Below are 15,591 nucleotides of genomic sequence, written 5' to 3' on the forward strand. Positions count from 1 at the left end.
ACAAAACCATCATCACAATTTTGTAGTAGTTGTTCATAGATATCCGTAGCAGCTAATGTGGTTGAATGTCCACCTCTGAAACCAAACTGTTGTTGGGACAAAACATTGAATTTTTCAAAAAAATTTACTAACCTTTTATGAATGATTTTTTCAAAGATTTTAGAGAAACATGTTAAGATGGAAATAGGCCTGTATTGATCAACTTTATTTTTTGGTCCTCCTTTATGAAGGGGTATCACTCTTGCAATTTTATAGCTATCAGGGAATTTACCAATTGTCATAGATTCATTTATTATAGAAGCTAAGATTGGGCTTATGACATACTTCAATCTTTTTATTGTTTTGATAGTGATGCCATCTGGACCAGTTGCTTTTTTGTTATCTAAGCTGTTGACAATGCTTAAAATTTCCATTTCATCAGTATTTTCTAAGTGCAGGGAATTGAGAAGTCTGCCTCTCATCAGGGACAATGGATTAGAAGTGGTTTTTGGAACTTTGGCTGCAAGTGAAGGTCCCACTTGAGTAAAATATGTGTTAAATGTATTACTTATTTGCACCGGGTCGGTTGTAACTTTATGACCATTACTTAATGAGAAGTTGGTTGCATATTGTTTATTGTGTTTTTTGTTTGTACGGCCAGTAATTTCATTTATTATTTGCCATGTTTTGCTAGAGTTGTTTCTTTCTTTGTTTATTGAAGTTTTATAATAATTAGACTTCGATTTTTCTTTCACATGAGTAAGCAGATTTCTATATTTTTTGTACTTGGTGTATAAATCATTACTCTTAAAGTTAGATTTATATAGTTGCTTGTACATTTTATTCCTCGTTTTGATGGAGGATAGAATACCCCTTGACAACCATGGCCTCAAATATAACCGGCTCTCTTTTTTGCTAAGTTTAGTATAGGGCATATGCTTGTTGGTTTCATCATTAATAATCTGTTCCAAGGTTATTACTTTTTCTTGTGGTGTCATATTGAATGTCATGTTGTTATCAATCGATTTTGCAACATCATTTACAAACTGGTTTTCATTAAAATTCTTCATACTACGTATCCGGATGTGAGTGTCTTCAGCAGACTTGGAGTGATTGTCTAAAGTAAATTTAGCAGCTACAGGAAAGTGGTCAGTGATATCGCTTTGAATAACAAAGGCCTGAGATTTTATATTAAGAGTGGATTTTGTATAGATATGGTCAAGCAGCGAGCTGGAATGAGATGTAATCCGTGTTGGTATGTCTATTAGGCTATTTAAACCAAAACTTTGCAAAACATTTTTGTAGGATAAAATATTTTCTGTTGTAGAATTTAAAATATTTATATTCATGTCACCAGCTATCACACAAAGTCCTTTAAAATTTTGTAACTTGTGTAGCGTATCACTAAATGAATCAATAAACATTTTGATGGATGCACTGGGATGTTTGTAGATGACACCAATGATTAGTTTCCCTTTGCCTTGATCACCACAAATATTCTCAATCCATAAGTTTTCACAGCCTTCAATGTTGAGTTTTAGGTCATGTCTGACTTGGTACAGGATGTTATCCTTAATGTAAAGGCAGACTCCCCCAGCATTTGTAATGGAGTCCTCATGGACAAATTGGTACCCTGGTAGTGCTATATTACCAATTGGATCAAAAGGTTTCAGTTTGGTTTCAGAGATGGCAATTATTTCAGGAGGTCTTTCTAATGGAGCGAGTACTCTCTCAATTTCTTCCTTGTTTTTTCTAAGGCTACGAATATTAAAATGTATAATATCCAGTTGATTATCGTTACCAAAATGGTGACACAATTCATCTTCACCAATTAATTTGCATGTATCATCAAGATCTTCAACACTGTCAAGCCATTGATCATTTAATTGTGTCATACTGCTATCAGGGTTATTTAAAGAATTATATGACATTTCCAAAGCAAAATGTGACATTTCCAAAGCAGTTTAAAAACGAGCAAAAATAATAAGTAAAGAGAAAGAGGAAAAAATACACCCACCATCACAGCTTTTTTAGATCGTCTTCTTTGTTAATCATAATTGAGTCGAATCCATCACTCTTTCTCACAAATATCCGTCCATTTGTAGTCCAAATATATCGGTATTCTTTGCTTTTTGCTTCTTGTTTGCAGAGCCAGAAAAGCCTCTTTCGTTGTTGTGTTAAATTTTCGTTGATGTACAGTTCTCTCATTCCTTCTATTGGGAATACTTGGTCTCGAGCAGCTTTGCGATTTTTATAGATGCGGTTGCGCACGTTGCGATTGCTGAAGCGCACGATGACCGCAGGTGGTTTCGTATCATCCTTCTGTTGTAGTCGATGTGCTGCTATAATTTCATCTTCTTTTACTTCAACATCGAGCTGGCTGGCCAGTTGAATAACAATGTTGCAAATATCTTCATTTTTCTTCACTGGTATTCCGACAAACTCAAGATTTTGTCGTCTTTCGTATTGTTCTAGATTATCTAATTTGATACATTCTTCGTTTGTTTTGGATTCTAATTTCTTTGCACTAGTATTTAGCTTCCTACATTCGATAGGAGTGAAAGTGTTTTGTAAACAAAACTTCTTTTAGCAAACCGAAACGAAGTCACTCAGTTCAATTTTGTTTTATTTCTAATGATTTTCGGCCCGGGAGTTTACTACGTAGTAAAGTCCCGGCTTTCGGCAAATCAAACTAGACGTTGAAACATTGCAAAAGATGACTGATTTTCTGTCTGGACCAGATAATAAATTGAAATACCGCCATGGTTGCAAAACCTCCTTGTGGTCTCGTAACAACGTATATTCGTAAGCTATAATTACAAAAAAGTATTTCATACAAAATGAAGCGAAACAAACACCTTGCTTGGAAATTTAATTCAAAACGATATCTATTCTATCCCGGACAGCAAAATCAATAATGTTACATTCTTTTTCGTTTGAACCTTCTTTGCCACTCGAGGAGCTTTGCCTTTTACCACCCTTGGGCAGTGGTGGCGATGCGGTCTAGATGTTTGGGCAGGTGTCAAGCAGCCACTGTGTTTTCCATATGTGCGCAGCGCTGGTTTGGCTCTCGGGGTGTACGCTAGAACAACGCATTTCAGGACTGCTTTCCATAATCTATTCAGCAGCACCTAACGGATGAAATAATTCCCGGCTAACAACATTTCAACCATCGGAAAACTTCACTCTGTCAATTTTGGTAACCGGCCGTGCGTCAAGAGCCTATACAAGTATGCGAAACTACCAGGAATAACCTATCAAGGCTTTGTCAGTTCAAGGATAAAGATTGAAAAACCAACCAACCATTCGTCATCCATTTCACGCAGACCATTTGGCGCATGGTTAATTGCGCGGTTACAGATGGTGTGGACTGCGGTTGGTTCCTCCTTGCCACACTCACACATCGCGGATGGAGCGATCCCCCGTTTGTGCATGCTGGAGCGGAATAGTCCGACGCCAGTACACAGGTGGTTGAGTCGCACCCAATTTTGCATTAATTCAACATTAAATCAATGTAAAAATGACGGATTTTTCTATTTGGGTTTGTATCGAAGTGAAACAACACTTCAGTAAAAGAACGAAAATAGTTGTTGATATTGTTGAGTTACAAAACAAAATTTGTCATCGTTCATTCACTTAAAAAGTCCGTAGGCTATAGGCTACCGTAGTGACACTTTCCTTTAATACGGTACTTTAATTGCATTTTGGTCCTACATCAAGCTATTGCCTAATCTTTACAAGCGCAACAACAATAGAAGTAAATTTTCCTTTCAAGTTATTTCCAAGAAACAATAATTGCCGCCAACTGAAAGTGAGGTATTTACATTCATGAGGTTTTTGTAATTTCCCTTGTAGCTTAACGACAGCCTTTCGTCAGCTAAATTATGAACTTGTAGTACTTCCTAAACCTCGGGAAATACTACCGATTGTTCTCTGGTTCAAAGAAATCCAACCAGCAAAAATGATCCAATAAATTGTTAACTTTTTTTTACTTGTACGGAAATGTTTTTCAATTACTGTAGGAAATTGTACAACACACGCACAACCCTACTTGATCATTGGCGCATGCTGTGTTTGTTCAATACCGCACTGTATTTCTTTGCGCTAATATGACAAAAATAATTCTACAAGAACAATAAGTTCTATGCTTTGCGATGTGCCTAGGTTTATACTGAAAACTTTGCTACTGATGTTAGCGTAACATATCATGCATGTGATACACAGTAACATCTTCAGGAAGGATCGAGTATCTGCCCGCTCACTGGAATTAGATACTTGACTTCAAGCGGTGATTCATTTCAGTGTTGCCAGGTGAATTTTTTTACAATTTTGTGAATTTTATTGGGTTAGACTTGTAATGGGAAAATTTACTGGTAGTTCTCTGGCAGCACTGCATTATTTAATTCGCACTTTGCTGCTGCACAACATAGCCTAAGAATAAAAATTATTGACAACCAATAACGAATCTACGAAGGAGCACTTGGTCAAGCACCCCAAAGTATATTTATAAAGAAAAAGCATGTTTTTGCTACAAGAAAAAAATTTCCAAAATTTTATGGAGTCACATCTCACACACCCCGAGCTAGTGATAAAGTTATTTTTCATATATTATTTTGTGCAATGATATCAGTCTGAATACTGAAAAGTTTGGGTTTCATGGTGCGCGAAACGTCAGTGAAGCAATAAACCATCTTGTTTGTTGTTAATTTTACTTTCAATTTCATCAGATGAACGTAGCAACTAGTGCTAGAAACGATATCAGTCTGTTTGTAACCAAATTGTCCAACATGGCAAAAAACTGTGCAGATCCTTTACAGACTGCTTTGTTTCAAAATGACTTTTTAACAATTGGTACTAGCTTGTTTTTCAACATATCACGAGTACCCTTCAGTGATCAGTAATCTCGCTCTGACGATTCCGAACGGCTGCGCTTCCGTTTTCGCCATTTGCATGATGAAATACAAACCCCGGTGTTCCGTCGACGTTTCTGCTGAAAATAGTTCGTTTCAAGTCGGCGAACACTGTAAGAAATATCTCGAAGGCATTCCAATACGCTTCGTTGTAATTCCAACTTGTCTTCTTCGATGTGTAGCCTTGCCCTTTCGTAAGCGCTTATTGTTGAGCCTTCTCCAAGTAGGCTGTGAGTGCCAACCATCGGCCGATTTCCAACAGAAGTATCGATGCTTCGATCTACACACTTATAACATTGTTGACGATACTCCACATCGGGAGCTAACGCTGGTGTTGATTTTTCATGGATGGGTTTTGATGCGGCAGAGCTGCTTTCAGAAAGTGATGTTGAAACAGTTGGTTGCTTGTAGGAAGAATTAAAGATTTGCTCCGAGACTATGACGCAATCTTTCTCCGGCTTGACAACGATGTCACAAACTGATGACATATGCGGTACACTTGCTGATGACGTCACCGAGACGTCAGAAGGCGGGGAATAGTTTGCTTCGGAAGAGCTACTCGAATTGCTGCTGTCCGTGAAATTGAGGTTGTTGATGTCAGAAAGCTGTATTACAGTTTCTGATTCTTTTTCTTGATCTCCAGCTACATTTTGATCGATTGCAGCATTGTTCGCATCTGAAAATATTATTTATTAAATATATTATTTATATATCTGTTATCTATATAGAATTAATAATATTATCATCAAAAATAGCGTATCATCGAACTGCCTTAAGAAAATATAGGAATAATCTCAGGGTCGGCCAATTGCACATTTCAATTAAAAAACGTTATTTTCATTTCAACGATATTTCTACGTTGGTCAGGCTACTGCTATTTCATAAAATTATGTAATAGGCTATATTTTGTGAAAGTGTTTTTACTTGTTGTGTGAACACAAACACGCTCCAAGCCTCATAAAAATATTCATATTTAGGCTAAGCACAAGAAAAATTTTGACTCATAACCTATATTCTGCATGTGGTGTAACAGTAGAAGACGACATTAGCTCTTATAGTTTCAAATCACTTGGGTGGTTTACTGTCTTGCGTTTCAGTTTACTTATTCTTTACAGTGTAGCCAAAAAACAAAGTAATCTTAGCGGGTTTAACATGTTGTAGCCAATTACACAGAGATATGACATAGCCTAACTAAAAAAAAAACAACAAACGTTTTCGACACGGACGTGTGACCTCATCAGGAATTACTTAAATCTGCAATTACATAAACTGAAAATTGTAAGATAATTTGACTATGCACTGTAACTTTAACGACACTCCGGACTGAAAAGCACAAACTGAAACAAGTGATAGCCTACAAGAATGATTACGAGTAAATTATACGGCGGGAAACAGATCACATGAGGTGTAAAATACAGGCATGTGACAAACAATTAGAACACACACAAAAGGAACGATGAGCCACAGACAAATAACTGCCGGTTTGAGAGACGGATTTTTACGTTTGATTCTCAAGGCTTCCATGATCGTAGTCTGAAATTCAGATCTGCCTCGAAAGATGATTTTAAACTGGTCGATCGTGACATCGTCAGTGCACGTTTCACAAGAGGCGATGTGCTCTTTGCACTTTTGGTTGCTAAGTTTGGGTTAAGTGCTCCTGGGACTGTCGATAACGTTTGAGTTGATTTTTTTTAATTATGTTATATCTCTGTGTAATTATTGTAATACAACATGTTAAACCCGTTAAGGTTACTTTGTTTTGTTTGTCTATGGTTCAACAAAGCAAACTCTCCACCAAAGCTTTATCTTTACAATGTAGTTTAACAAATGAAAATTAGACTTAATCCATAAGTTTTGAAACATCCATTACCCTTCCTGGAGTTTTTGAATAAATAGGAAAGGTCTTTCCACTTCTTTCTGACTTGATTCCAATGACGATTAGCATTCGACTGGGCGTTGATGATAGCAGCCGCCAGCTCCCAGTGTTTCTTTTTAGCAGCGTTTATTCCCTTCTTGCTGCCTTCCTGGCCAAGTCCAAACAACTTAGTTTTGTGCTCTTTCACAAAATCACACAATGTTTGGACTTCTGCAACATGAATCAGTGTTGAGAGAATCAGCTATAAAAAAATCTAAGTTCTTTCCCGGTGATAATGAAAGTATAAAGCTAAACACTGATAATACAGTATAATGGATATAATTAATTGATTTGTCGAAAGGGGACAACTGAAATGGTCTACCAAAAATAATTTTGATACAAAATATTGGCAGCGTATAAAAGGCGCAACAGGTGTTAATTGAGATATAAAACGCACTGTTATTTAGGCATCTCAAAAGAAATAGATAGAAAATGATGTTTCTGCCTACGATAGTTAATTTTCCCAATTGTTACAAGATGATTTACTTAACGTTTGTTGGTTTTTAGTTTCTTACCAGTAACACTCCAATTTGGACTTCTTTTCAAACCGTTTTTCTCTTTTTCTTTGTGACATGGGACGTTTTCCTTTTGTTTTTGAGGTACACCAGTTATTTCAGCCATTGCCGCAAACCAAAATTCGTTTCAAACTAAAATTAAAAGTATAAAGTTGTAAAATAACATTAGAGCGATGATAGAAGATATACTTTCCTAAGAAAAAACATCAAAAAATCACTTGAATGATTAACTACAGTAGCTCAGTGGCCGAGTGGTTTCGCCTTCGGCTCTGGTGCGACAATAAATAAAACCATAACATTATTATTATTATTACTATAAATGGAAGCAACCTTTCAAAAGTACTGTAAATAGCAAATCTTGAACCTTGGCTTCGTGCTAGGCGAATGATCAACACAACGAACAATATGAATTGAAAGCCGTTGTGGAAAATCAGGCAGCTCCCAGACACCAAATCTGTCATTTTTACATTGATTTACCTTCTGTGTATGTCGTGAACAATATAAATCGACGTTGAATCAATGTAAAAATGACTGGTTTTGCCATCTGGGGCTGCAGCCTACAGTGAAAAGTAAAATAGCAGATTCAGATTTTTTAATTTGTTTTAGTACTAGCACAGTAGCACATATACAGTACATCAGTTAAGCTACACGGATATATAAATGAACACTTTGAATAAAGTGCTGGTACTCGGATGACAGCGAAAGACCACAGGGTCAACGAAGTTCGCTGCCACCCTCATACGAATTAAAAGAAGAAAACAACTAGAATAAGTAGAATCTTAAATTTATTTTGCATTATAAATGAAAAACCTGTTTTGTTGGCCTTGATTACGGTCTGATATTCTTGTGCGTTTCGTTTCGGCCCAAGCTCAGAACAAAACAAAATTAGTTATATTTCAAACGAAGAAAAAAGAAATGCTTTACAAAGAAACATATTTCAAAACAAAACCGATAAAAGAAATTCGTCGAAACGAAACCAAATACTTTAAAAATTATTTTTTTCAAACCACTCCACATTTCCAGTCCAATATTATGCAGCATTCTATGAAACCTTTCAAACTGTAATAAACTTGCTCGCTATCGCAACGCCCTTACAAAGGTATTTCCGAGTTTGATTCGGTTTCTAAAACTAATAGGAGAACTAGAATCTTCCAACTAATCTACAACGCACACCCTGTGAGCATGGCATAAATTAAAAAAAAATCAGAACGCGACACCTTTTCTTCACTTTCGACCTCTGCTGCCATGCAATTTCAACTCTGATTGTGTCTGCCTGCACGTAATTGCAATAGTGTGAAATTTTTCAAATCTTTTTTGCTGCTTGTAAATAGGTTGAGGTTTGATTTTGTTTATTTTAGACGATGAACCATTGTTTGAAAAGGGATAAGAATGGTTTCAAGTGTATTTGCAAAACAACTTTTCAAATGCTCAACTAAACCTTTGTAGCGCAATTTTTATGTAAAAAGTTGCTGAAATGGATGTCTCTGCACTGAGATACTGTATCCTGACAGCACGTTTCTCACTTTTACATTGATTTAACATTTGCTGACGTTGAATCAATGTAAAAATGACGGATTTTGCTGTCTGGGTAGTGTAAGCTAATCATTTCGTTTTTATTGGATTGAAAACTTGCTTTGCGATTAACAGAGGTGACAACTTTTGTTTGAAAAGTAATCTAACTATTGAACTTTTTAACAGCATCAAATACGCTGTTGTCTGTGGTCTACTACGCTATACGCTGTGATCTACTACGCTAGATATTAAATGGACTCATGGGCAAATCAAACAAATTTATTGTTTGTTTTTTTGCTGATCCTCTGCGAATTTATTTCCACGCTGTCACATTTATTCACAGAACCACCGGAAATTGGCTTCTAGTTCTAAATTTTAACAAGGAAACACAATTCCAGTGCAGGTTGTTAAACGTAGCAAGTTGAGCGATTGATTGGCCAATAATCACTCATCGGCTAGCTGAGGTTTTTCAAGCTTACTTTTCACAATGTTTCATGTTTGGGAAAGCCACACTAGCGTGCATCTATGCATATTATAGCCTGAAGTCGCATTTCACGATCGTAATTATGACCGGAGTAAGAATGCGTCATAGTCTCGAGCAAATCTTTAACTCTTCCTACAAGCAACCAACTGTTTTAAATTCACTTTTCGAAAGCAGCTCTGCCGCATCAAAATCCATCCATGAAAAATCAACACCAGCGTTAGATCCCAATGTGGAGTATCGCCAACAATGCTACAAGTGTGTAGATCAAAGCATTGATAATTCTGTTGGAAATCGACCGATGGTTGGCTTCAACAGCTTATTTGGAGAAGTCTCAACGACAAGCGCTTACAAGAGGGCAAGGCTACACATCGAAGAATACAAATTGGAATTACAATGAAGCGTATTGGAATGCCTTATTGCTTTCGAGATATTTCTTACAATGTTTGCCGACTTGAAACGAACAATTTTCAGCAGAAACGGCGACGGAACACCGAGGTTTGTATTTCATCATGCAAATAGCGAAACGGAAGCTCAGCAATTTGGAATCGTCAGAGCGAGTCTTATCGGTAACTACTGGTCTTCAGCAAAATAAATGAGGCAAAGATTTTATCACTAGCTTTGGGTGTGTGGGAATTTACCACATAAAATTTTTACAATTGTTTCTTGTAACAAAAGCATGTACGGTAACTTATTTGTTACTAAAATATTTGGAGGTACTTGACCAAGTGTTCTCTCCTATTGGTTGTTGATAGATTTTATCTTTATAAAGCAAAAGTGCGCAGTACATTAAATCAGTGTTGCCAAACGCTAGTGGTAAATTTTTGTCTCACGGGACAACAATTGTTAAATTTCTCCTCACTTTCCAAATTGTCGAAAAGTGTCCTTACCTGGCAACACTGAAGGGCAATTCAGATATGAATCAAGTGCTCAAGCCTCAATTGCAGTGAGCGCATATCAGGGATGGGGAGCTTTTGAACGTCAATGCTTAATCCTTCCGGAAGAAGACTTCACTCTGTCACATTTGCATGACACGTAGTCTATTGTACCGACATCAGTAGCCTAAACTTTCTAATGTAATTTGATATCCGAGCTTGTAAATCACAACTACGATAGTTAACAGAATTCACTGTTCTTGTTGAAGTAGGCCTACAATACAAAGAAATGCATTAGGCCTACATGACTTTTTTTTTCATTTTTGTTGAACATCAGCCTATCTTGTTTCAACGTAATTTGCCGATGCTTGATATTTGTCGCAAAAACAGGGAAGCAGCTGACTCGATGACTAATAGTCTTTCGCTGCTTCCTGTCTGTTGTGGTATCTAGATTGCTACGGTGCTTTTTGTTGGTATTTTGTATAATTGTACTGTACCTGTAGGCTACTAATCTTGCAATAGACTAAATAAAAGGTTTCTCTCTCTCTTTCTCAGTGCGGTATTCAACAAACACAGCATGCGCCAATGATCAAGTAGGGTTGTGCGAGTGTTGTACAATTTCCTACAGTAATTGAAAAACATTTCCATACAAGAAAAATAGGTTAACAATTTATTGGATCATTTTTGCTTGTGGGATTTCTTTGAACCAGAGGACAATCGGTAGTAGCCTATTTTCCGAGGCTTAGGAAGTACTACAAGTTCATAATATAGCCTAGCTGACTATAACGATGGGTTCCAGGAAAATAACACAAAAGAATATGTAATTAGCTCACTTTAGTTTAGGGGGGGGAATATTCGAAATTTTTTTCGACTTGAAAAAACGCCCAGTTGCTAATCACAACCAGTAAGTTAGGCTATATTGTTTAGATTAGCCTGCCATGCTCAGCTTGAATTGGCGATAATTTTTTTGTTTGCAGCAAGCCCGCAACTAGTTTTCTCGTTTGGATAATTTTGTATCAAAAACAAAATATGTTTTACGTGGACGACGTAGGAGCTTACTCCAACCTATGAACCACGCGTATTGAGGTTACGTTCGTGCGTTCACATTTTTTTTATTAAGAGTTGCCCAATGCAACTGTATAGTCTTTAAAGTAGCCGAGGCTATCTGTTGGTGAAATATAAACTCTCACAGTGTTTGCGTATGTCACTGTGATTTTGGATAGAATTATTAAATAGCTTATGTGAACATGAAAAGCATGATGGTAGTCCTTCTAAACAGATAAGTAAAACTGTAGCCTAATAGGCTACTTCCAGTAGCGTAGCCAGTAATTGTGAAAGGGGGGGGGGGGGGTTGACGGCGTTTTCGGCAAAGGCGACACTCAGCGGCGGGGGTCTGGGGGTCCTCTCCCAGAAAAAATTGAAAAATTACTTTGAATTTGGTGCATTCTGAGAGCATTTTCAACAAAAATGTGGGTATAAACATTCCTGTAAAATGATGCTGTCCGGTGGCATGGCAAAAGGAAAAGATCATGCTTTCTTGGGCATTTTTCGGAAATAAAGCTAAGTTTCTATGTTTTCTTGTTGCTAATTTTTGGCTGAGATGTTTGAATGTTTGGTATTGGCAAAACTCGCTCTTTTAATGCAGTTTCGCTTAAAATTAGGCAAACTTTGTTTTCGAGACATAGAGACTGAAAGCATCATTCTCAATATCATGACGTCACATGCGTGCACAAAGGAGGAGCTGTAAGTTATAACCTCCAACCCCCCTTGGCTACGCCACTGGCTACTTCGATTTACAGGCCATAATGTCTTCAAATTAAAGCATAAATTGAATCTCTCTGTGAAAGTTTAAGTATCGAATGTAATTGATTATGGCACTTTTAGACAAAAAGTATCGCACTCTCAACAAACGCAGATAGGCCTACTGTACAAACGAAAAAGAAGACCTACTCCACAGAGCCGTGTGAGCACCATCTCGCCCCCTCCCTTCCAAAATATTACTAGTAAGCTAAGCCTAGGTCTCTACTTTTTAATAAAGGTGCTTAAAACGCTTTTCAAACCATAGGTTGTGAATTGAGGATCAAAAACACCAGACTGAGACCACAATCTGTTAGGATTCCATCTGTGACTACCGTACATAACAATGTAACGGGTTATGGAGTTCAACTGAAAATTTTCATAATTAGGCTATCATTTCCAGCATGTGGTAGCCCACTGGTGAACGAAGGCCTTCACTCTTTTTTGCCAATCTCGTCGATCGTGTGTTTCTTATATAACTTACCAGTTTGTTGTTCCACATTCCACGAAAACTAGGAAAAAATGACGCAGTGCTTGTTTTGAAAAAGAAAAAAACGCTGGGTTGAATGCAAAACAGCCTACTTCAACAAAATAACTTAGTTACCGGTACAAAAATTTGGCGGTGTGGAGTTTCCTTCCGTATGTAAGCCCTTTCTCCCCTATTAAAAACTTTTTCAATTAAAAAAATCATTTAGAATACAAAAGTATACGCAGGATAATCTGTCAATGCTTCTGGATGCCACTATTGAACATCTTCGTCGTTTAACGAGCATGTAATTTTTGGCAACACTCAGCTAACCGACACCACGTCTTTTCAGCAAACCACTCAAGGGCATGCTTAAACACGAAAAGCTTTTTTGTTCCACCGCGTGGATGCAAGAAAACTACGTAGCCTACTTCTTGAATGGCATGAACAATTGAACATTATAGGCCTATAGGGTGGCTCATTTTTGAACTTTTTTTTTAATTCTCTTGGGGTAGTGGGGAAATAGTGCCAATGAGTGAGAAAACACTCATGACAAACTTTTGAGTTTTGTAACAAATTGTCTTCAGCCTCCTCATGGGGCTCAAAAATCGAAAAATGGGGTTAAAAACGCATTTTTTTCCAAAAATATTTTTAGTTTGGGTAGATAGGGGAAGGTCTAGTTAGTTGAGCCAGAAATCGATTTTTCTGCAATAAAAATTTAACGACAAACTTTACCAAAAATCCGAATCCATCATGATAAATTTCAGTCTTTTGCGATTCTTGTGAGCATGTTTGTGTTTGCGACTGACCCCGATTTATATCATTTATCGGCATTTTAAAATTGAAATTTAGCCGGCTCAAATGATACCCTAAATTTCACGGTTGAGCCACCCGTTGTTCACGGTTGATCCACCATTATTTCACTTCCAAAAGATATTCCAAAACAGAGCTCAATCTGCATCAAACACAATAAACTCTTCTCTTGAACATCTTGCAAATAAACAATCAAAAAAAGTTTAAACTGTGTCTAGAGTCTTAAAATGAAAAAACAGTGAACACTGAACGAACAGAAATTTATATTTCTGAAAACATTGAGAATCATTGAATAGGAAACTTTGCACGAAGTTCCTTTTACCTTTCTGAAACGATTTCGCGAGGTTTGTGAAGAAAACGAACATATTAGCAACCAGTGGCGTTGCTATCGAGAAAAATATAAGGGGGGAGTGCTAAAAAAATTACCCTCAAACTGGCGCATTACAGAAAAAACTACTCTTATGGAAGTTTAAGGGGGGCAGTGGACCGCCCCCGGCTAGGACACCAGTTCTACGCATCAATTACAGTACGGTACAACAAAATTAGGGCAGTACGTAAAGACCATCGGCTCATAAACTACATTCCTTATGATAAAGGCATGGCCTAACCGTGAACATTGCAAGTGGCTCAACTGTTAACATCGCCGCCATTTTCAAAATTCATGAAAAATTGCCAAGAACCAACTGGCTAATCAAGCAACGAGAACTACTAAAACAAAGAGTAAGTTACCCTCACCTATCCCAGTATTTCCATTAAGACAACGATGAAACATCGTAAGAAAAAATAACACATTTCTTATTTTTCTCAAAACTACTTTTACCTACCATTTTACATTTAACTGCTTCACAATTTTTCTGCTTGTAGAAAATCCCTAAAAGTACATGTGCTGATGGACTTCAAGTTTTTCCATATTTTCGTTAAGAAACGGTTGACTAAGCATGCACGACGTTGCGATAAAACCGGATGGATCAACCGTTACCCGGCTCAACTAACCAAACCTTCCCCTACAATATTGTTTAGATATAGGTTATCTAATTAACACAAGAAACAAAAATTGGAGTCATTTAAACTATTCCTTCAGCTTCCTCACAGCTTCTGAAAATTTCCATTTTGCTGAAAATTTCGCATTTTTATGGGTGATTACATTATTGCGTTAGACATTTTACCAACTATAAAAGGTCATTGCATTTCTCTTTAAAAACCTGCCCTGAGCTGTTGCGTCATTTTTTAATGAAATTGGGTTAATTTGGTAGGAAAAAGTGACGTCTTTTATTTGAATTTACGTCTCTGACGAAGTTTGTAGTTATGTAACCACAAACAAAAATGCGAAATTTTCAGCAAAATGGAAATATTCAGAAGCTGAAGGAATAGTTCAAATGACTTCAATTTTTTTTTTAGGTTAATTAGATATATCTAAACAATATTGTATCTACCCAAACTAAAAATATTTTTGAAAAAAATTGTATTTTTGACCCCCATGAGGAGGCTGAAGACAATTTGTTACGAATTTCAAATTTGTCATGAGTGTTTTCTCACTCATTGGCACCATTTCTCCACTACCCCGAAAGAATTAAAAAAATAGTTCAAAAACGAGCCACCCCAATGAACATTCATTTGATTGTTTCAGTTTTATTTGTAACCAACAAAGCAAAAATATGACATGCTATAGCCTAGTAGGGAGTTTGAAAAAGGGATTCGCCTCTGAAGACTTAATCTTGGCAGTTTTGCGTAGTTACAGTAGTTCCGAACCACGTACGCAGGCTGGATCAGCGAGATTGTCCGCCCCCTTAACTCAGTGGTTACGCGCCCGGGTCAAGTTCGACTCTCGGGCTGTGCGCTTGAGCAACGCACTTTCAAGACTGCTCTCCATTCAGCGGCACCTAGTGAATGGAATAATTCCCTGGCAACAACACTTCAATCATCGGAAAAACTTCCCTCTGCCAATCTCGGCAACCATTCCTGAGCCTCTACAAGTATGCGAAACTACCAGGAATAACCAATCAAGGCTTTGTCAGTCCGAGGATAAACATTCAAAAACAACCATTGAAATTTTCGCTTGTTGTCTGCCTTAAAATGATGTGGTGTAGAGAGTTAGGCAGTGGTAGTCATTCGATGACGTGGGATTCGATTTCCACTCCTGTCATAACTCTTTTTAAAGCAAGAATCAACTCTCTGGCTGAATTCTAGAAGGGTCACAATTGGACGGTAGCAACTTAGCCGACACGTGCTCTGATTGATTGGCGGTGTCATTGTTGTATTAGGGATCTTACGAGGAATTGACCTGTTACAGTGGCTACCGTGTCTGAAGGAGTCACTCGAAAATTAAGG

At 37.3% G+C, this 15,591-nt stretch overlaps 1 protein-coding gene across 1 annotated transcript; it reads right to left on the bottom strand.

Annotated features, from left to right (window-relative positions):
• Window positions 1-4,873: 4,873 nt before the first annotated feature.
• Window positions 4,874-8,158, bottom strand: LOC145770911 (uncharacterized). The gene is made up of 4 exons (XM_082582655.1): window positions 8,130-8,158; window positions 7,320-7,451; window positions 6,760-6,975; window positions 4,874-5,565 (listed from the first exon to the last, which is right to left on the bottom strand). The coding sequence occupies exons 2-4, from the start codon at window positions 7,423-7,425 to the stop codon at window positions 4,874-4,876; spliced, it is 1,014 nt and encodes a 337-aa protein (XP_082438781.1). The 5' UTR covers window positions 7,426-7,451; window positions 8,130-8,158.
• Between the last annotated feature and the right edge of the window lie 7,433 nt (window positions 8,159-15,591).

The sequence above is a fragment of the Aplidium turbinatum genome, chromosome 5 (genome assembly GCF_918807975.1).
Source record: "Aplidium turbinatum chromosome 5, kaAplTurb1.1, whole genome shotgun sequence".
Classification (NCBI taxonomy): Eukaryota; Metazoa; Chordata; class Ascidiacea; order Aplousobranchia; family Polyclinidae; genus Aplidium; species Aplidium turbinatum.